This window comes from Leptonotus elevatus, chromosome 12 (genome assembly GCF_054856555.1).
Source record: "Leptonotus elevatus isolate MCC_2025b chromosome 12, RoL_Lele_1.0, whole genome shotgun sequence".
Classification (NCBI taxonomy): Eukaryota; Metazoa; Chordata; class Actinopteri; order Syngnathiformes; family Syngnathidae; genus Leptonotus; species Leptonotus elevatus.
Window position 1 is genome coordinate 22,763,717 of NC_141250.1, and position 22,788 is coordinate 22,786,504.

General features: G+C 44.9%; 1 protein-coding gene across 1 annotated transcript; it reads right to left on the reverse strand.

Annotated features, from left to right (window-relative positions):
• Positions 1-103: 103 nt before the first annotated feature.
• Positions 104-7,908, reverse strand: gjc4b (gap junction protein gamma 4b). Its single transcript, XM_086091868.1, has 3 exons — positions 7,676-7,908; positions 1,927-3,111; positions 104-1,305 (listed from the first exon to the last, which is right to left on the reverse strand). The coding sequence occupies exons 2-3, from the start codon at positions 3,071-3,073 to the stop codon at positions 1,292-1,294; spliced, it is 1,161 nt and encodes a 386-aa protein (XP_085947994.1). The 5' UTR covers positions 3,074-3,111; positions 7,676-7,908; the 3' UTR covers positions 104-1,291.
• Positions 7,909-22,788: the final 14,880 nt, after the last annotated feature.

The window sequence follows — 22,788 nt, forward strand, 5'->3', positions numbered from 1 at the left end:
ACACTTTTGCAAATATTGCTGCATTTTCGGGCCTCTCAAAAAGGTACATTTCCTTCAGTCCTCGAATTGTGAAATAAACTTGAGAAGTAAAACAATTTTTTTTGTAAATATTTTATTTTATAAACCAACCACAAAAACTATCATTACAAAAAGATATAAAAACGTACAAAAAGCGTCCTTCTAAAAAATAAATTGAGATGACTATTTGAGTCGGCACAAAATGGCACTGAGTGGGCGTACTTCACAAACAAAACAAAAAGGCCTTGGCTTCACATTGATATGATTGCGAGGTTTACAACCAGTCATTCAGCAACATTGAAACAAATATCCCTTTTTTTTTTCTGAACAAATGAATGTGTGCTATGGGTACCGTTTTTATAAAAAAGGAAGAAGCAAATTGAAACAAAAAAAATAAGAAAGTAAATTGTACCAAAACAAATTGTCAAAATGTGCCCCATCCCAGAGATTCAATCAGGCATTGGGGGAGCGAAGACAGCAGTGACGTAAATACACATGTAAAAAAAAAATGCGCCTATAGATAGAAAATAACGGACAATATAAAGAGTTCCATGTTTTTCAAGCATTACCCAGGTTTATGTCTTTGGACGGAGGCACCTCCAGAGTGTTTGCAAAGCTGGTGCAACATTGCCAAGAAAACAACAACATAACATAACAGTATCAAAACACACGTGAGAGCCGTGGTGTGATGCGACCAGTCGTCCAGTACCTTTCTTTTTAAGCGAGGTGCCTCAGCCATTAAGCTTTCCTCATCGTTCTCACTATTCCTGGTTTTTAATTGACCCCCCCCCCCCCCACAAAACACAAAAAAAACACAAAGTGGAATTCCAGTTCGAAAGCTGAGATGCATTTGACTGAACTTGCCACGGTTCCAACTCTTCAATTGTGACTAGCTCTAAGTCTCGTATAACAAAAGATATATATATATTTATGTGTAAGAAAAAGTAAAAAAAAGTAGCTGCCCTGAGGGAGACGTACATGGTAACCGTTTATCGCAAAAAGCACTTTGGATCTTCTTCTTTTTTTTTGTCTCAAGTCATGTCAGGTTGAGACCACCGCTCTCCTCCTTTTCGGACCTTGGACCGGCCGTAACACTGATATTGCTGCTTAGGGCTGACTTCAGACGCCTCAAGCGGGAGAAAGTCACCGCTTCTCATTTGTACAGACAAACAAACACGCATTCTAATTCAGGTTGGTTTCCTTCACGTCCAATCACCGATCCCGGACGTCAGCAACACTTTCCGATGTCGGCTGGACTGGCGCCGACCGCTGCCTACGCACGCATACCTGGAAGGAAAGACAGCAGTGTGTTTTTAAATCAACGCATTCACTGGCAGACATTCTCACTGCAGCAACCCCCTTCGCTCCTGACCGTTTGACTGGATTTGGACCGATTTTGCAAGGCCCACAGAATATTGTGTGCTATTGCTACGAACAAAAAAAAAAAGATTAGAGTCTCTGCTTTCATCAGGGAAAAATATTCTGTTTCCATTTTGCAGCAATTGGCATTAGAATATAGCTAAGTTTCATCATTATTCACAAACGTGTTCAAAACACTGGGCAAAGGAGCTTTTTGCAACATGGCCCTGGTTGATCTCTTATACTCTGCTGCCACCTGCTGGCCGCTTTTTGGAATAACTACCATTGCACTAAAGCTTTCTGTATGCTCGAGCATAAAAAACAACAACAACATATAAATAGGTTTTTGGGACCATGGCAAGATTTAAAATTGATAATATATAATATAATAAGTTTTTTTGGGAGCAAATGAGTTAAGGAATAAAAAATATTTATTTTTCCCAAATTGGGGGGGGGGGGGAAACGATGGATCAATCAACTGCTATAATTGTTAAGTAGGCAGACAATTGAGTGGCAAACAGATTTTTACGTGGAGTCGGGAAAATATACCTTTGTCGGACGCGCCGGTCTGCTTCTCCTGGGCAAAGTTGAGTCGGTTCTGCTCGGCCGCCGTTCCGTTGGACTCGGGGCTGCTGCTGCGAGACGGGCTGAGTTCCTCGTTGTGGTAGGCCATGTCCAGGTGCTGCTGGGCCAGCTTCAGGTGCCTTCGCAGCCTCTCCAGTTCCCGCGAGGAAGCCTCGTCCCCGAACGACTCGCGGCCCGAGTCGGCCAGGTTATCCCGGAAGCCCAGTTTTCCCGGCGGCTCCTTTTTGAGCGCCGTGTGGTAGCCCGGGGGCGCCGAAGGCTGTCGCGAGATGGAGGATCTCTGGCTGGCCGGCGCCGAGTTTCGAGGGGTGGGGGGCCGCGTGCGCGGTCCGCAGAAGCAATCGCGGACGCCGCTGATGCCGAGGTGAAGGATCTCCAGGACGGTGAAGAGCAGGCACAAGGCGCTGACGGCGTACATTATCAGCAGGAAGATGGTTTTCTCGGTGGGCCGCGAGACGAAGCAGTCCACCGTGTGCGGACAAGGCGAGCGGGTGCAAACGTAGGACGGCGCCACCTCCAGGCCGTACAGCACGTACTGGCCGAACAGGAAGGACGCCTCGAAGACGGCGCGCGACAGGAGCTGGAAGACGTACACCTTCATGAGGCCGTCGCGCTTGATGCGCCGCCGCCCGTCGTGTTTATTGCTCGGCTTCTCGTCCACTTCTTTGTCCTTCTCCGGCTCGATCTCCTCCAGGATCATGGGGTCCTCCTCGCCGTTGTCCTCCGCCTCCTCGTAGTCGCGGTTGGCGCCGCGGCTCACGATGGGCATGCGCTTGCGGGCCCGCGGCCGGTAGTCCACGTCCTCCATGCGGGCGATCTTGTGCATGGCGAAGCCCAGGTACATGATGGTGGGCGTGGTGATCATGATCACCTGGAAGACCCAGAAACGGATGTGCGAGAGCGGCGCGAAGGCGTCGTAGCACACGTTCTCGCACCCGGGCTGCTGCGTGTTGCACACAAACTTGCTCTGCTCGTCGTAGTAGATGGACTCGCCGCCCACCGCCGTCAGAACGATCCGGAAGACGATCAGCAGCGTCAGCCAGATCTTGCCCACGAACGTGGAGTGATTGGAGATCTCGTCCAAGAGGCGCGTGAGGAAACTCCAGCTCATCTTGCCGGTCCGGTCGCCGCTATCTTCTCAGATCAGATCTGAAAAGAGCAAACGGGCTTCAGGAAAAGTATTCACTGGAAGGTCAAATGACCAAAATGTGACCCCAACATGAGTTTTGGGCCAAAGCAGTGATTCGCCGATGTCCCACAAAATATTTTATATCCATCTAATATTCCCATTTTGCAACTAGATGAAGCAATTTCTGGAGAAACTGCGTGTGAATGCTGAAAATTTTCTAGAAACAGGTGGAGGTGGAATGTTGTTGAAAGATATGGAATTATGTTGAATGGCATTGAATGATGTGAAATAATATTGAATCCAATGGAAAAAAGTGAAATGACATTGAAATGGCTCGATTTTGAATAAGAACGATACAAGCCATAACCCTAAACAATACCACCCGAACCCTTTCCTCAAAATAAGTGAGGAATTGTGTAGATTAAAAATGTGCAATATTTAGTGAATATGTGACATTTTTCTATGTGAGGATTGGGACAATGTTGAAAAATGAAAATTGACCCCAATGTGAAATGAATGAGCTGAACATCTTGGAAGTTCAAATGGGAGTGAATTGTTGAATGTCTCATTGGAAATTAATGGGGATTGTTTGGGGTGAAAAAATATTCAACATTGGGGAAACTGTGAATGTTTGGAATGAGATCAATTATTGCCCATGAAGTGTGGATTTTCGGAACATGTTGAAGTTGGAACGGTTTGAATCCGTTGAGAATTGTATAAGTAGTTGAAGGACAAAAATATGGCGTAATTAAAAATAATAATAAAAAGGTAGAATAACCTGTGAACATAAACAATTCCGTATTGTGAAAAAAAATACTGAGAGTAATTAAAAATAATAATAAAAAGGTAGAATAACCTGTGAACATAAACAATTCCGTATTGTGAAAAAAAATACTGAGAGTAATTAAAAATAATAATAAAAAGGTAGAATAACCTGTGAACATAAACAATTCCGTATTGTGAAAAAAAATACTGAGAGTAATTAAAAATAATAATAAAAAGGTAGAATAACCTGTGAATATAAACAATTCCGTTTTGTGAAAAAAAATACTGAGAGCAAACCAGCTCATCAGCCATGTCTCCGCTGTTTTCAATCATAGCCACCAGGGGGTGCCACTGCACTCCAAAACAAAGTATTTGAATCCCAAAAGGCTGCTTCAAGGAATTCAAATGCATTCACACAAACAAGTCTGCGGTTTAAAACACACACTGCGTGTTTTATAAACTTGCCTTCCAACATGTCTCACGTGTGCATTGTTTGTAATCTTGCATCAGCCATCATTTGAATCGCTCACGACCGGTGTTGCGAACAGTACTTTTAAAAAGTCATTAGTACTCATGACTTGCTTAAAAAAGTAACTCAGTTAGTAATTGAATTACTTCATAATAAAAGTAAGCAAGTAACTATTTTTACTACTTTAAAAAAAAAAACGATTTTCAAATTTTTTATATTATTATATATATATATATATTTTTTTTAATTATAGTTACAGAAAGCCGTTATTCCCAACACTGCTCATTACGCTTGGAATTTGACATTTAATTGTCCTGAGGCTTCCAACTGACCGCAGGAAGCCGATCATTAAAATAGTAAATTAATCAAATCGGCAAAGAGGAGATCTTGTGGTTTGACGCCATTTGTGAGCAACCTCGTAACTCGCAGCGAGTAATTGGCGTCTGCTGTCAATCGCGCCGCTTTCGTAACAAGGAGGAAGAATTGTTCTTGTGGCCAAGAAGAAACTCGCACGTTATGCACAGTCACGCAGCTTTGACACGGGAATTAGAAAAAGTGCAAAGGATGTTCAAGAGTCGGCCTTCCCGCTTTACGGCCAATTGCCAAGGAGTCTGTTTTGGACGGAAACACAACGTAAAGTTATCATTCGTGGTTACGGCAAATCAAACTTGGTTCGGACGCATTCATCCCTTCATATATTGGAATATTGAGCACATGTTACTTCTTCAAGTAAGTGAATTCGGAGTGTCTGCGGGGCGCGGCTGGCGAACAACCGCCCTACATACAAAGCCAGCGGTCGGTCGTTCGTCTGCCCGGCGACAGCCAACCGCTTGCGAAACAATCCTCGGGGCGGGTGTGGCGGTTTCTGTGTATTGTTGTTATAATCAAGTGAGAACTCTCCACCTCCTTTTCGGGAGGGTCTTTTTTTTTAATCGTTGGACATTGTTGTCTTTTTCACACCTCTTTCAAACCTTGCCTATCCAGAATGTGGACATTGTTGTCCTCAAAAAGAATGTCCCTTGGTTTTTTTTGGCATACGAATGAACCTCAAGAAGGTGCTCTGCGCTGACGCCATACGTTGATGTAAAGGCTGTTGGGTCTCGCACCGCTCACTAACGACAAAACAACTAAATGACATAAACAATATTGCGGAGCTAACAAATTGCCCAAAGTCAACAACGACTGAAAGAAACAAATTTTCTACCATATCATCAACAATGTGGTGTCCAGGAGATGGTTAACAATTCTTAAAAGCAACTTAAAATTGATATCAGTTAAAGTGTTAATTGGGACATCGCTTGTCCAGTTAAGTCGGTGGTTCAAAGACGACATTCCGATCGTTTCTTTAGCGCGAGCACAGATCGCTGCCGACTGAACCGATTGAACTTGACCAACGGAAAATTGAAATGCCGGCCGTATACGGCAAACGTGACTCAGCCGCTTCAGCTCCAGTACATCATCTTCCGCCTGCGAAGCAACTGTGTGCACTGGTCCCCTCCCCGGGTACGAACCTGACATTTTCACGCTGCTCGCGTGAGAAAGTATTCCTGGATAAATCAAGACTTGGAAGGAACTGCGCGAGTTTCCGCTGCGCGACGCGCGCAGGCACAAAACGAGTGCCGAAGAAGCATTTGCCGTTTCAGAGAAGACGCTGAAGCTTAGGGTCACGTTCACAAGATTTGTGCAACATCTCAGACGGCAAAAAGAACATAACAAAAAGGACAAATGTGCGTAACCCAGCAGACTGCCTTTTGATTTGGAAAGAGTTTGCGACTCAACATTTTCGCTGGCTAATTTTGAGAAAAGAAAGAACATCTTAAGACTACAAGCTAAAATATCAATATAGGTTTCAAACCAACCCCGTGACACAGATGTTGTGGTTCGTGGGCGACAAAGATCCAAGCTGAGATACGAGGCGTTCTTCCTGCAGTTTATACTTGTAGTAACCAACTTGATCTGCTGCAGTTTGTGTTGCTGCCCAATAAAATGTTTGGTTGCTATTGATGAAAAAAAATAAGAATTCTTTGTTAGAGATAAAAAGTCATCGTTATCAAACTTGGGTGCAATGTTCCATCGACACGAGACAGACTGTTAGGGTTGGTGAACTTGTTTTTGATCCAACCCCCTTAGAAAGAGGAGTCCCACAGGGTTCAATTTTAGGACCCCTTCTCTTTCTTTTATATGTAAATAACATGTGTGAGCAATCAAATCACAATATTGTTTCCCCCCCCCCCCCACACAAACATCTAGAGTGAGGCCGCGTACCACGAGTGGTACTCGAACCATACTTTGAGAACCACTGCCTGTAGGCAGAAAAAGCTTCACAATTCAGCAATAAGTCAAACTTTATTTATCCATCCGTCTGTGATACCTGCTTTTGATTGGGGCGCATTCGCAATCGTATTTGATGAATTGAAGAATAAATGGACAGACTGCTCAATGATGAAAATAATCATTCACGGCAAAATAACGCTCGGTGGCGAGATGCCAGTCACGGCAAAATACAAACTTTCAATGTTCTTGTACTCCAGCCTACCAAAAAGTAGAAGATTGAAAAACATCGTTTGATGCGTGCTAACTAAAGACTGCGACACATTTCGTGACGTCTTGACTTCGGGACACCTCGAAGCAAACATGGGAGGGAGAAAGAAAAGAAAAAAAGCTCGATGTGGCTTCCACATCTGGGATGTGAGTTAAGAATTCCTCCACAGGCTGAGGGGCTCTGCGGGGGCCTGCATTTTGGAAGCCAAACAATTGGTCCACAAGTCGCTATTTTATGTTGCTTGAAACAAAAACGGTTGTGTAGCAAATGGAACGAGATGGGAACAGGATTTTCTCAATCCACGAGAAACCCAGAATGCTCCTCGTGGTCCGTTTGGATATTCCACGTGTTTTGCCTCACTCGAGAATTCCACAAAATTCATTTATTATGACGACAAAGTGAGACATTAAGCTAAATCGGTAAAGAATTTTACGCTGTGAGGATGATGGGAGGACAAAAAAGGTCCCCTTTACGCATTTTCGTCACATTTTACGCCACATATTTAGACGCTTTAATTGAATCAACTTTACGTGGAAATATGTTGAATATTACGCTGCTTATTCGCGTTTTAAAAATACGCCCCAAAAACAGTTTGAAGCTTTGGTTCGGTTGGGTTGCAAGACATCGCGCGAATCCTCTTACACGTAATCAGAGGTTAGCGGAGAGAAGAAAAAAAAAAGACTATTTTAGCTTTCGTACGGTGCTCAAAAGTGGCTTTTGAAAACATATGACCTTCTGCCTGGCTGAAAAGTTTGCCTTCAAGCTGCGGAGATGCTGCAATTTGTTGGCCAAGTAGTAAAACAATTACCTTGTGATTGCGATGCTGCTGCTGCTTCGCTGCTCTGACTTTCTTCGCTTTTTTTTTTTTTTTTTTACACAAAAAAATGTCGCCCACAAAAAAAAAAGAACACACACACGCTGGCGTCCCCTCTCAAGCCATTCGTGGCGATTTCTTGTCGGGGTGGACGAGCTCGTATGATCCTTGCGCGGCGTCGTCAGCTTTTGTGTGCGTTGGACTCGGCGGGCTACAGACAAAGAGTGGAGCCCTGCAAGGGGGGGGGGGGGGGGGCGGGGGGGTGTCCCCCTCCTTTTCTCCTCCTCCTCCTCCTCCTCCTCCTGCTGCTGCTGCTGCTCCTGCTGCTGCACCCCACCCCCTCGTCCTCGTCCTCGGCTGCTGCCTCACTGCTTCTGATGCAACACTAACCTCCTTTTTCTTACCCCCCCCCCCCCCCCCCCCCAAGTTAAAACGTAGAGCGACTTGGGTGTGAGCTGTGGTCGATAACAGCTCTTGAACGTCGTTTACTTACAAGCAGTCAATTAAGGTTAAAGGATTAAGGTAAAAAATTCCGGTTTCTGAAACGCCACAGAGGTAATCAATATTTTCATGTTCGGCTTATTTAGCTAGCAGCAACATATGGCCGCGTATACGAGTAGTTGACGTGGAGATTCCTTGTGAATGGATAGCATTCGCTGATGTCACGGGCTCGTGACTCGGCCCCTCGTGGTGGGTCAACTTTCCGGCGGACTCGGCCGTGTTTCGATTGCGTTTACGCCGAATGTTGTCCCTCACAGTTTCCTCGAACGTTACCTGTGTAAGCAAAACGTATATGCGGAATATTTAGCTCAACGCTCACGTTGAAACGTTTGATTAGGGGAATCGATTAGATTGCAAACATTTGCCGATGTTACTGCCCGGACCGGACTGCATGGCAACATCACGTATGCCCTGAGGTATCCCCAAAAAACGGACATTCTTGCATCTTCTGTACTTTCGGCTTTTATTTGTTGCTATGTGCATTTATCATTTGTGAATTTGAGGTGAAGAATCTCTGGTTATTTTTAAACCAAGTTAGCTAGTTCCCCGACCGCGTTAGCTACTAGCGCTAGCATGTTACAGCAAAAACAACAACAACGTTGTTGAGTCATCATTTATTTTTCATACACTTTAACAACAATTTCAACTTTTGGGCTGGAAAATAAGAGACCTTAAGGAGGGAATTTGGAGAGATCTCAAAATCAAACATCTTGACCACCAGATCTATTTTTAGCCAGCGCTAGCCACGGCTAGTGGCTCACACATATATCACGATCGCATTATGGTAAAAACATTGTCATCAAAATGGTCAGAACACACTTTGGTAGACTTGTCGGTTGGAAATCCTTTCGATTTATCTTTGCAATTCCCGACACTTCTTTTTCCGTTCCCATTCAACATTCCATGGACCCGTGAACGGGACACAACGTGGAGCACATGACGTTATGTGAATACTATCTATAGAGCAGGATGGACAAGCTCGGTCCTCGAGAGGTTTTGGATGTTTCCCTTCTCCAACACAGCTGATGTATGATCAGCTCATCAGCATAAGCCTGATAACCATCCTGTGGATTGGAATCAGCTTGTGTTAGAAGAGGGAAACCTTAAAAACCTGAAGGACTCCGGCCCTCGGGGACCAAGTTTGCCCACCCCTGGAACAGAGCATACTCAGAACACAAATCAAAGTACCATTGAAAGAAGGTACCCCAGTACGCATTTATTGAGCCAATATTCGTGTTGGAAAAGGCGTAACCCAACACTTTTGGAGGCTCCATTTTGCCTGTGGACTGGAACCTTAGTGAGCGTCCGTGCAAATGGCCGCGCTCCACGTCCCCTCCCCCCCCCCCCCCCCCCCCCACCCCCCCCACCACCCCCATCGTAATTGACCATTCTGGATCAGGCATAACACGTCGCAAACTCATTTGTAAAGCTCGACAGGAAGTTTGCAGCACTTCCACGGCGAGATTTATGCGCGGCATTACGACGTTCGGCGGCTCGGACCGTGAATCACAAGTTGAGCGCACGCCTGAGCTCAGCACTCTGAGGAATATAAAAGTGGCGCCCTCCGTCCTCCCCTCCTGCACAATAGCCTAACGTAAAGCTTTAAACTGCACTCCATCAAAAAGTGAGCGTCTCTTGAAACCGCTCTCCTTCCCCCGGGGATGACTCGGCACTTTCTCCTGAGACTTGGAAGAAGACGAATGAGGTTCACGAGAAGTGTGCAAAAAAACGTCAGGACGTCCCTCGCGTGACTCGTCTGCAGGAATGTTACTGGCTGCGTTTACGTGCCGTCCTTTTCAAACGCTGAATATTGGCAATATTCGGCTTTTGGAAGGCCATGCATTAATTAACCCGAACATTTGGTGAAATAAACACATTCGGAATAACTTGATTGAACCCGGCGCTGATTATTCGCAAGGAATCTTGGTCCTTTGAGTACAGGAACTACTTGTATGCGTGGCGGCCATCTTATGTTGCCACTCGCTAATAGGGGGGTTGCAATCACGTGATTCCGGCGGCGTGCGAAATTCAACTGAGGGGGTCAGGAAGTAGGGAACAGCCATTGTAAATAACGGAAAGCGTTGGGTGAGCCTGGACGAAGCCGGTACGCTCTAAAAATAGTCAAATATGTCCGATATGATCCTTACACTCTGAGGAAAAGAGATTTTTCCAAATTCGTGTCAGATTTGCCTGACGTGGAGGCAAAATGGACATCACGAGCTCCCCCGTCCTCCAGACATCGTACTACACCGCTAGCTTTTCGTGTGCGGTTGGGTCGGCTAACTCGAAAGAAGCACTAAATGACCGCCGCCTTGTTTTTGCTCGGGTGATTCAGAATCATTCTCTTTTCATCTCGAATGTACACAAACGTACCACTGGCGTCAGGCTACAAGCTAGCTGGCTAACTGTTACGCTCTTAAACGACTTCATCGGACAAACAGAGACTCACCAGTCATGTATCGACGTCCTGTAATTATGTAAACGTCTTGTGAACGAAGCAATGCTTGAGTATAAGTATTATCTTTCCGTCCGTATGTTGTGGCCTTCCTGGAAGAAGGACCTCCATTTAAGAACCACTCGTGGTGATAGCTAACGTAGCTAGCATGGCTAAAAACAAAGACACATTCACGTAGCATGGTGTTGAGTTATTAACATTGTTTTTTAGTTTCAATTTATATTTTAGCCGTTTTGGATTTAGTTAACTCAGTATAGCTCAATGAATAGAATTGTCTATTGTATTCTTATCTGTCTCTTTCGCCTGAGAAGAAAAGGGCAACAAGTTATTTTCCATGAGAAGAGAAGGGAGTGTAGCCTAGTACCGGTCTCAGTCGGTCGAAGAGACAGGCTGATTTATTATTGTTCAAAATCTAATCTGATTTGTATTCCTGGGAACTTCTGCCTTTTTGTGAATGGGAGGAGACTTTTCGTATTCACCCACTTTTCAATAAATAATGATGTGCAGGAGAAGGAGGGGCACACTTTTGAACAGACCACTGCTTGGGTGACTTCAATTGTGTGATCAGAAGCTTCTGATAATGATACCTTTGCAAAGGGACTTCTTCACCAGAATCTCACCATTCAGTTAATTGAACACGCAAAGAGTACAATACAAATATTGTCTACTCTAACAATGGACACACAAGCTGTAGAACGAACTCCACGTAGTGATATCACGGTTAGCTATGTTTCCAGCAATATCACTTCGGCCTGTTGAGAGTTTTATTCAGCGATGTAAGTAGTTTTCATTACTGCAGCCTTACCGTTCGCAAAGTGATCACTGCATACGCGAGCGTTGTCCGACTCACTTTTTTCGGATTTCAGGTCTGCTAGCACCTTTATGGGTTATTACTTTGATTTGAATCAAGAAATGTATCAAATAAGCAACCCTATATCTTTTTGGCAAGATTCACAAGGCTGTTATTTTGGGGCGCACAAAAAGCTGCAGTTATTGTTTAATAGCCGCTGCAAAGTGGGGGTCAACACAGGAATGCGATGCCCTTCCCCCCTCGCCGGCGGGAGCAGCGTGGCCCTATTGTCAACCGCAGGGCAAGCTTTTATTCATCGGATGTAATCCAGAGTCCAGAAGAAAAAGAGTCTCGAGGCCTGATCATCTGGAGGCTCAACAGGGCTGCCGACCTTGCGGCTTCTAAATTTCAAAGCGCTTGTCACAGATTCAAGAAGTGCTTGCTTATGTTTTTTTTTGTTCTTTATTTAGAAGCAGGGATTTGAAATGGATGCATATTTGCATATTTTAGGTGGTCAACGTCAAGCTTGTCCACGTTTATGAAGGACTTTGGTGTTTTTGACGTTCCGTGTAATCGTGGTGGTTTTATCCAAAAGCTTACGCTGCATATGAGTTGAATTAAGGGACTCGTACGACTCGGGAAGTCGTCCAAGTAAGCGCTATTGTGGCAAAAATAAAAATAAATTCAACGATCAACAGGATATTTGACCAGGAGACACGAAAAACCTCAAACACACATTTGAAACAAACACTGATGCCTAATGTTGAACAGGAAGTCGGCTATTTTGGTATGAAGCGCTGCCATTTCAGATGAATTCTAGGCTTTGTACTTTGTTAGTGAGTTTGAAGAAGAAGAAGAAAAAAAATCAGCCCCAGACAGTGTTTTCAAAGATGAACACGAAACTGGGCGGACACATTCTGTATCAGAACAGCAAACATGAAAAAAAGTCCCAAGAACCCACGCCTGAAACTGGACAGGAAGTGGTCCATTTTGATATAATGCAGCCATTTTAGCGCAAATCTCAAGCCTTGTATTTTGTTTGAAACTTTAAAGAGAGAGAGAGAGAGAGAGAGAGAGAGAGAGAGAGAGAGAGAGAGAGAGAGAGAGAGAGAGAGAGAGAGAGAGAGAGAGAGAGAGAGAGAGAGAGAGAGAGAGAGCGATAAAGAGAAGCCCCCCATAAGCCAGTTTCACAGATCAACATGAAATTGGGCACACGTCGATCAGAACAGGACACCAAAAAGTCTCAAGTGCCCAGAACAGAACAGAACAGAACAGAACAGGAAGTCAGCCATCTTGTTTCAAAGCACAGCTATTTTGGGCAAATTTGAAATTGAGGGCTTCAATTTGGACAAACTCTTACAAGGGGAACAAATGTCTTTCTCTAGTGATTTTGAATGATCCATCCATCCATTTTCTGTACCGCTTGTCCTCACAAGGGTCGCGGGGGTTGCTGGAGCCTATCCCAGCTGGCTTCGGGCAGGAGGCGGGGTACACCCTGAACTGGTTGCCAGCCAATCGCAGGGCACACAGAGACGAACAACCATACTCACAATCGCACCTATGGACAATTTGGAGTGTCCAATTCACCTGCCATGCATGTTTTTGGAATGTGGGAGGAAACCGGAGTACCCGGAGAAAAGCCACGCAAGCACGGGGAGAACATGCAAACTCCACCCAGGAAGGCCGAAGCCCGGACTTGATCTATGCTGAAAATGCTGAAAATGTGAATTTGAGAGGTTAGGCGGCGTGTAAGAATCCAAAAGGCGAACTCTTCCTGAGGTCAGGATTTAAACCCCTCAACAACATTCTTTTGAGTTATCGCCGCGTGCTCTCGATGTTTTAACTGAAATTCCTCAGGCTGTTGCCATGCCAACACCCCCGGCGGAGAAAAATGCACATGTGCGTCGTTTTGGGTTTTTATCCCGACACCAACGCGAGGTTAAACTGGCATCCAGCCAAGATGACGCCGCGCAAGCGACACAAGCCAAAGAATGAATTTCCACTTTTTCTCCATTGACGCGTCCGCACGGACAGTAAATGCGTCCTTTTGCCTTGAAACGCTTGTAAATCCACTTCCACCTGTCAGCTTTTGTTTTGGCTGAGTAAAATGCAATTGAATTAAGTACGGTAAACGTTCACGTTTAATTGCTAACGCGAACGGGGGATGTTGAGTTCCCTGCCAACAAATTCTTGGCCTCATCTCCGCCAAGATGGCGCGCAGCGGCACAACTCTTTCAATCCACCTGTCGTCCTACCAAGAGCTGTGCGTACGGTTTTCCAGAGTCGTTACAATGAACGTTTCCGTGGTAACAATTCAACAGAAGTGCAGCTTAGCCATGAAAAAGTCACACTTAATGAGTCAGCTTTCCATCCAATTGTTTCGAATGGACTGAAAATGCACAAAACGGACACGCGACTTCTGCCCGTTTCCATCTGTTGTTTTTTTTGCGAATATTGAGAGTGGACTCCGCCGCTGTAGGTGGCGCTATACACCGTAGAGATGTGAAGCGACTGCCCCGTGCGATGACGTCGTATGAGTTTGCTTTTGTAATTCCTGATCAACCGTCAGGCGTTTCTTTGCTGTTTTCCATCGAAAATAGCTTTAATATTCGCTTCTTTAATTCATTCCAAAAAGATTTCTGTTTCGTCGTCCCCCCCAAACGTACCTTACTTTATCGTCCGACATTGCTTTGGGACTACAAACGTACGTGTGACGTCATATCCAGTCAAAACGTGCAACGTGTTGTTCCATAGCCAAAATTCGTATTTTCCTTTTTTCGATACGCTTCCAAATCCACCCCCTCTTTTTTTTTGTGAATTTTGGGGCCCTTTTTCGAATTTCTAGCGTTTCTATTTCCAGTCCGTTTTATTTTCACATTTCTTGAAAATTCAAATCAAAATGGCTGGATGGAAACCCAACTATGTTGTCATTTTTGAAAAAGACGACAAGCTATTGAATAGTCTTATTAAAAATACTCAAGTAGCACATTCCTGATTTGTTGATTTTTTTTTTAGTTACTGTGCATTATTTGGTAACAATCTTCCAATTGTTTGTTTGTTTGCTTTTTAGAATGTACTGCTACGTTTGTTGGTTGTTGTTTTGTCATTTGCAATTTCAAATGCCATTCAATCCGATGTTGACAAAAACATGCCGTTTATTGCATCATCGTGAACTGTCTGTACCGAACCATAACGTTACAACCCTCAACACCAAACGCCATTCAAAATCAGATGAGATGATTTATGGGCTGTGTCCGAAAGCGCGACCTCTGAAGTGCCCCAAATGAGGGGTCACGCCATTTTTGTAGCGGCGTCCGAATGTCCAGGGAGCGAAAATGTAGGGCACTCAAAATGACCCACAATGCACTCTGAAAAGTAGTGAACGTGGATGTTAATGAACGGGTTGATTACAGACCACAATGCATTGCGAGTATGAAAAGAACACGGTGCGAGCGAAAGCCATGCATTCAATATATACTACAGAAATAATGAATTTGGGCGGCACGGTGGCTGACTGGTTAGCACGACCGCCTCCCAGTGCAAAGGTTGTGAGATCAAGTCCGGGCTTCGGCCTTCCTGGGTGGAGTTTGCATGTTCTCCCCGTGCCTGCGTGGCTTTTCTCCGGGTACTCCGGTTTCCTCCCACATTCCAAAAACATGCATGGCAGGTGAATTGGACACTCCAAATTGTCCACAGGTGCGATTGTGAGTATGGTTGTTCGTCTCTGTGTGGCCTGCGATTGGCTGGCAACCAGTTCAGGGTGTACCCCGCCTACTGCCCGAAGCCAGCTGGGATAGGCTCCAGCAACCCCCGCGACCCTTGTGAGGACAAGCGGTTAAGAAAATGGATGGATGGATTTAGTTGAAAACATTTATATCAAAAAGGAACACAAGTATAGTTTTAAAACATTTTCACTCATAATAAATGAGGGCTTGTCGGGGGACACGCGTGGACATTCGGACAGCCATGGACAACGCTAACATGGCTTTTGTTGTGGACAGCCAACTTGAATAGCGGCACTCTTTTGGGGTGTAAAACGACAGTTGCCAAGAGAAATCCAGATGAACAAACTTTTGAATTTGCAAGAGGCCACTCGTACGTCTTCAGATGGATGCGATGGAAGAAATGCTCCAGCAGTGTTCCTTGTTGTTTTCGTAGGAGTTGAGTGAAATGTGCGTGCGTGTGTTCGACGTGCGCTCGTGTGCTTTATGGCCTCCTTCCTGCGGACTTACTTTTTGGCACCCCACTTGTGTTGAGAGCGTGTCGGGGGCTTCATTTGCACGGGTCACCTTGTTGTAAAATGGGGGAGGGAGTGTGTGTGTGTGTGTGGGGGGGGGGGGGTGACCTTCTCAGTGGGGGTTCTCTTCCTCCTTAATCTCACTCTGACTTCATGTTCAGCAGTTTTTGGCCTCCGCTTGCTGTAAGAGGAATGTTGTGTACGGTACGTAATCTGCACGGCAACCCTCGGTAGCGCGCTCGGGTTAGAGTTGGAAGCGAGGCTGCACGTGGGACCCGCAAAAAACAAACCGCTCCGTACCTTCCGTGCTTCTTGGGAGGAGGGGTACAGCGTTGCCATGGAAACAGACCGCCCTACCCCCGCTCCGGAGCAGATGGTGATGGTGCGGCTACGGCGGGACCCGGGCTGGGGATTTACTCACAAATGATAAGCTTGAGTTTGCGCTGCAAGTTGCAACTAACTATTTTCGTCAGGGCGAGTATCGATGCCAGGTATTGGGCCCATAAAGCAGCCTTATTTCAAGGTATCGATACGCGCAATGGCACTCTTGTGGGAACGAGAAATGAAATCAATACATCGGAAAGCAGTGGCCATAGCAGGACAGCAGCTTTTTAAATATCCGCCCACAACAAAAGTGAAAAATTGCAAAAACCTTGACAGAAAAAAAAACACTTGAAAAAACGTTTTTTCACTACAAGAATTTGTAACACTGTATTTGTTCGACTTGCTTTCTTGTACGTGTTCCGTTTTCTTCATGTAACTTTCCCCTTCACTAACTTGCCTTTATGTGCTTCCAACAATTTGGATTTGATCACCAAAAATTTCACGCAGATTCCATCCGCGCTGATTTATCACTAAAAGCGGAAGCCGAGTGACTTTGGAAGCGTTTTCCATTCCTGGATGTCCCCTTTTTCAAAAGACGTTTTTGGAGCTCAAAAAGTCAAAGCAGACTTTTGAAAAGTGGACCTGGAGAGGCACAGGAAGCGCATTGATTGAACGCAGCCTCCCGCCGAAGCCCCCCCTCGGGCCTTCCGTGTCGCTGGCAACGTGTCCCGCGACTTCAAGTCTCTTGCTTACTTTTGCAGAAAAGCTCAGAGGAAGATTGACGCGAGAACTCGGGAAAGCGGAACGTGAAGCGAGAAAGGGAAACTTGACATTTCTGATGTCACGCGTAAGAAAGTGATTGCCGGCTTGGACTTTTAACACGTATACACAGCTGGCGCCGTGTGTGTGTGTGTGTGTGTGTGTGTGTGTGTGTGTGTGTGTGTGTGTGTGTGTGTGTGTGTGTGTGTGTGTGTGTGTGCGTGTGTGTGTGTGTGTGTGCGTGTGTGTGTGTGCGTGTGCGGGCAGGGTGTTACTCAACTCTGCAGCTATCCACATCTGGTACGGAGGCTTTGCAACATTGCACTCCCATTTGTTTTCTCTCTTGAGGCCATAAAAAAAAAAAAGAAGAAAAAAAAGACAAGAAAAACGTTTTCTTCTTGCAAGTGGATGCATTGTGATATCTTTTTTTTTTTTTTTGTCGACTGCTTCGTTGTTTATCGCAACGCGTACATTCCAGTCGAACAATGGACGAAATCCGCAAATACATTTTCAATGGCCACTAATACGACTAGTCAGATCTTCTTTTCTTTTTTTAGAGGCTTTCTAAGCAGGGCACAGCATGAGTAACTGCTGCCTCTTTGAAGTTAATTGTCTCCAATGGTGAGCAGAGAGAGGAGGGGCGAGCAGTTGCACAATTAATTCTTGCATTGTTTTTAGGCCAAAGGCAAAAAGGTAAGCATAACTGGGTTTGGGTCCTTGACGTTGTCACTCTTTTCTGTCACTTATTTCAGATTTTTCAGGAAACACAAAAAATGGAACCATTTGCATCGCGAGTTGATGATTTAGGCAAAAAAATATATATATTTTTGATTTAAAAAATGACTTAGGCAATTATTTTAAGAGGGTGACGATATAAAATTAGAGTTACCGAATGACACGCTTTGGTCCAGCTTTCTTCCATATCCTGCTCTCTGTTGTTACTTTGTATTTTTTGTATTTGCTTTTCCACTTTTGTGTTCTGTCTGCTTTTGGGTCCAAATTGTGCGTGTTTGGACGCGTGCCAAATTGTAAACAAAAGTGCTGACGAACAATTGATTGTACAAGTAGCGCACCTCGACTCTGAATGACGCGATCGTATTAGTTGGATTTTTGGAAATCATATGTTGCCATTTCATCAAAAGACAAGTGAACGTCTTTCTTGTCCTGCACATCTGCTGAGTCCATGCGGTCTCGCCCGCCCATGTCAAAGTGGTGAGGTCATGAAATCGGAAGGTTCGGGGTGTCCCGCTGTCTGGTTTTCAAACTTTGACTTTCTTTCTGTAAGTACGTCTTGGTGAAAATGACACGCAGTTTCCTTGTGGACGGAGCAAGACTTGAGCCGGTGAGTCACGTTTGTCGGACCCAGAAAATATGAATGGACGCATGACTAACTGTCGCCACTTGGTGGGATTTGAATCCATTGGTTTAGCAACCAGAGAAGGGCGGAAACACAAACACACACACACACATAAAAAAAAATAAACGCTCAGCCAGAAGATCCCTAGTGCGAAAAAATAGATTTGCGTCTCTCCTCAAGCTAAATAATCAAAAGAGCGCCATGTCAACAGAATGACAAGAAATAATCCACAGTCCCCCCCAAAAATTCACAACTATAAATAATCCCACCCCCACCAACAGGACTGTGTATTAAAAACAGCTGGGCGCCAATTGTCAACTGGTGAGATCAATTTCAACTCTTTGGGATGTAAGAATGATTTCAATGATACATGTTTGGTTCTTGAGGGGATTTTGCGATGCGATGACTTTTGAATGAATTCCCACCAATGTGAAGATGAGGGACAAAATGTTTTGCAAGGACAAGACTCTGCTGCCTCTGTTACCAAAAACAGACAAATAGTGTTGGACTGGGTGCGCTGTACAATGAGTCGTGAATAAGACAGGACAGGGTGGAACAGGACACGGCCACTGTCCCGTTCCCTTCCTGTTTTATTTGCTACTATTCACATTGCCTGGCTTGCTATGACTATCCTGTTGTCCTGTTCCTATCCTGTCCTATCTTAAACGCATCTGGTCCTTTCCTCACCAAGTATATCTTTGCTTAGCTCATTAATCCTGTCCTGCCCTTATTGATAGTTCCTCACAAGATGTTTAGCATTGCCTTGCTCACCTCTGTCAAGTGATATATTTTTTTGTCCTGTTCATGTCTCTTCTTCAGAGGATGAAGCACTGCCTGGCTGGATATTACTGTCCTACCCTGTCCCATTTGCCTGTAACTTCCTGTTTGCTACTGGTCAGGTCCTATTCCTAACAGAGTGTAACACTGCCTGTCACACTATCCTTGTTGTGTCCTGTCCTGTTCCCATCCCATCCTGTTGGCGACTAATCATCTCCCTTTCCTCACAGGGCGTATGTAGCACTGCTTGACTCACGTTCCAAGTCGTGTCCTGTTCTGTCAGAACAGGACATGACAACTGTCCTACCCTGTCCTACTCCTGTCCCATTTGCTACTCTTCTTGTACCTTCCTCATAGGATGTAACTCTACTTGGCTTACTATCCCTGTCCTGCCATCCTGTCCTACTTGCTACTTGTCTTGTCCTTTCTTCGTAGGATGTAGGACTGCCTGGTCTCACTATTACTGTCCCACCATGTCCTGTCCTATATTCCTCACAGAGTGTAGTCACACTATCCTTGTTGTGTCCTGTCCCGTTCCCGTGCCATCCTGTTGGCGACTAATCATCTCCCTGTCCTCACAGGGCGTACGTAGCACTGCTTGTTGTTGTTGTTCCACCTTCGCAGTCCACACTTCATGTTATGTTGTCATTTCCTGTTAAGTTCCACAGATTGCTACACGAGCGATTCACCATACTGCATGACTAAGCAGAAAAACAGAATAGGCTGGGGGGGGGGCGGGAAGAGTCGCTTTTTCAAATCAATATTGAGCATTTTAATGTTTTTCAGTCGACTCATTTTCACACTTGACAGTTTAGGAGCATTAAATCGTGAGAACAGAATGCAAAACAAAACCAAAACACATGGACCCACTTTATTGGTTCCACGACATCCAGAAAAGAGGAGAGAGAGAAAAGTGACGGTCATGCTGATGCTCCAGACTTTTGTTTATTCGGCAAGCAGCTGCTAAATATTGTTTGTTCACATTCCAGCACAGCAAGCCTTTCCAAGCGGAGCAACGGCCGCTTGCTCGCCCGCGCCGAGTGCAGGCGGAGAGTTGCAACTGATGCACGCCCAAATAAATCATACCTTGGAAATCAAATCAATCATCCGGTCGGCAAAAACACATTTTTCGGGCACTTTCCATCACATCGCGCCTCACGTTCGGTCAACATTCAGCTTTTCAGCAATTGCACGCGTTTTTTACTTTTTTTTTGAAAAGCTGAAAAAACTCTCGTGTAAACTTTGTGACACTTTGTCTTATAAAAACGAACATCATCTCTTTTTGCATGAGAGCATTTGAAATGTTATTATTTCTGGTGAGTTGGCCTTTTTCCAAAATGTTTGTGCTTTTACTGGCAAAACCACAAAAAGTTCATATTTTAATTCACAAAAGCATCTTTGACGATCCCCCAAAACTTTGCTCACCGAAACACATTTGAGAGTCAGTTTTTACAAAAAAATATTTTTGAGGGACTATTTACATTGTTTGTAGCCAAACACCTTTGATCATTTGTTTCGCCCCAAAACGAGCATTTTTATTCCATTTTTTATTTCCAGAGAGATCTAGCGCCAGACATAAATTATTATTATTTTTTTAATTATTAACTTGGATATTGGATTTTGCTTCGGAGAGCTTTTACACGTGGCTGCATACTAATAAACATGACAAAAGCTACAGCCATTCCATATCGGCTCCAATTGTAATCTCATCGTTACATCCATAAATCGTATCCTAGCCATGCCGCCTTCATCGTGAAGACGACGAGTGTTGTGACGGGATTGCTCAAGGCAAAGAGTGCGGCCGCCGCAAAATCGTATCGCGGTTGACCACCAATTTTGACGCTGGTCACTCGGAATTCTGCCCAGTCAGCGCTTTTCATGAATGGAGTTTTCAGGCACTTGAGCAATTGTCACACAGAAAAGAGCAACGCAACTTCTGGGTTCATTTCCGTGGCTACTGGCGCAACTTCTCGTTTTGATGACGTCCGTCTTGGTGAGTCCTCGAGAAAGAAAAAAAGATTAGCCTTCATGTTGTGTACACATTTTGGGCGTATTATTAACTCATTCACTCGCAGCCATTTCGACTGAAGCAACCCCCTGCGTTTTTATACGTTTTGGGGAGCAAATGAGTGAAGAAAAGCGACGAAGTGCTGCGTTCATGAGTGAAAATGCTACTACTGTCTTTACAGGAGTTGCTTGCTTCCAAAGCCACAATGTAAGCAGAGCTGCATTGTTTTCCCTCTGTTTTAGCTTCTGGTAATCCGCTTCACGCGCCACATGCACAAACGTGCACTGTACGAAGTGCTGCTTCCATGAGTGAAAATGCCTTTTTCTCGTCTCTTGCGGTGACAATGGAAGCCGCAAAATCTTGATCCTCGGGGCATTTCCTCAAGTGAGCCTTTTCCCAAGTCAGTGGGGAATCGTGTTATGCTTCCTTGAATGTTGCGCTGATTTTGGTCACGGGCCGACTTGATCCCGAGGCAACACGCTTATGTTCTCAAAGAAAGACTCACGCATTCCGTGACCTTACAAGGGCCCTTTCTGTAATCCAGTGAAAAGACTTCAACTCCGCCTTCTTAAATAAACACCTTCTCGTTCTATTCATCGGGAATTTAAAGGCTGACATGGAGAATAAATCACACGTGATATCAGGTGAGGGAGTCCGTTTGCCATTTTGTGAATACAAGTTGTTCTTGTCGCACCTCCAGCATGTCAGTGATTAGTCACTCGCTATTTGTTCCCTCTGCTCCAGTTGACTCAGCAAAAAAAAAAAAAATACCAGTTTGAGCAGGCTGTTGACAGGCACACACGTAATGCTTTCTTCAATTTCTTCTTCTTGCACTTCCTTTGCCATCCTGCCGTCGAGAAAACGAAGACTGTCTCACGGTTCGATTCAGAATCGATTTTTCATTCAAAATGATTTGATTTTTCAATGATTTATAGATGAGCAAAGAGTCATCATGATCGACTCCAGTGGCGAATGCGAATCAGCGCGCCGCTTGCTGCACTTTCGTCACTTCAAAGAACGGCGATTCATGCCAAACGCTTCGGGAATGTACACAAAGAAACATCTTAACGTGACTCACCAGGAAGAAAAAAAACAGCAACTTTTATCGGAATAACTTGATGGTGACTTTTTCCTTCTACTCTCTAATGTGGCTTCAAACTTCACAGAGCATCAGAACCACCCGCCGTAACAAAGTATTTGTACTTGATTACTTCCCGCCCCTGTTGATGGGAACGCTGTTCTGTCTTTATGTGCCATGTGATGGACTTGCAAAAGTGGTTTCTGGAGTTTACCGCAATTTAAAAAGCCCTTTTTTTTTTATAGAAGAACCCAAGCTCCTCACATTCCATATCAATGTCTTTCCTATTAAACATCTCTCCTCAACGGTACATACCGCACAGGTTTAATGTTTGACTTTTTGTTTTGGATCATAAAATGGCAAAATGCGCGTGGAATATTTTACAACTCCATGAATGCCGCTGGTGGCTTTTCATCTTCAGCTCGTTACAGCGTTATTGCTTCGGGGGGGCATCCGTGCGTTTGTTTGCTGCTAAAGCGAATGAGCTCTAATTTAGTGACTGGAGAGCGGAAAAAAATGGCAAACGTTTGCCTCGTAATAACCAAGGAAGTCAATGACGTTGCAAATCCATCCAAACAAGCGAGCAACTTCTACGGGGGATCGCACCCGTAGCGTTTTGTTTTTCTCCACGCCATAAATACTTGATTAACCAATCTTTGCATCTGCGGTCTTACAAAAGTCTGCTGTGTTGGATTCTTTGACAGGAATGGCCAACAAGCGGCGGCGGCGTCTCAAGAGCGCTTTTGTGAAAGCAACACCGATACCGTTTTGGCTTTTGCCCGCCACAAGCCGTCGTCTGTTTTCGGACGGAGGAACACGGC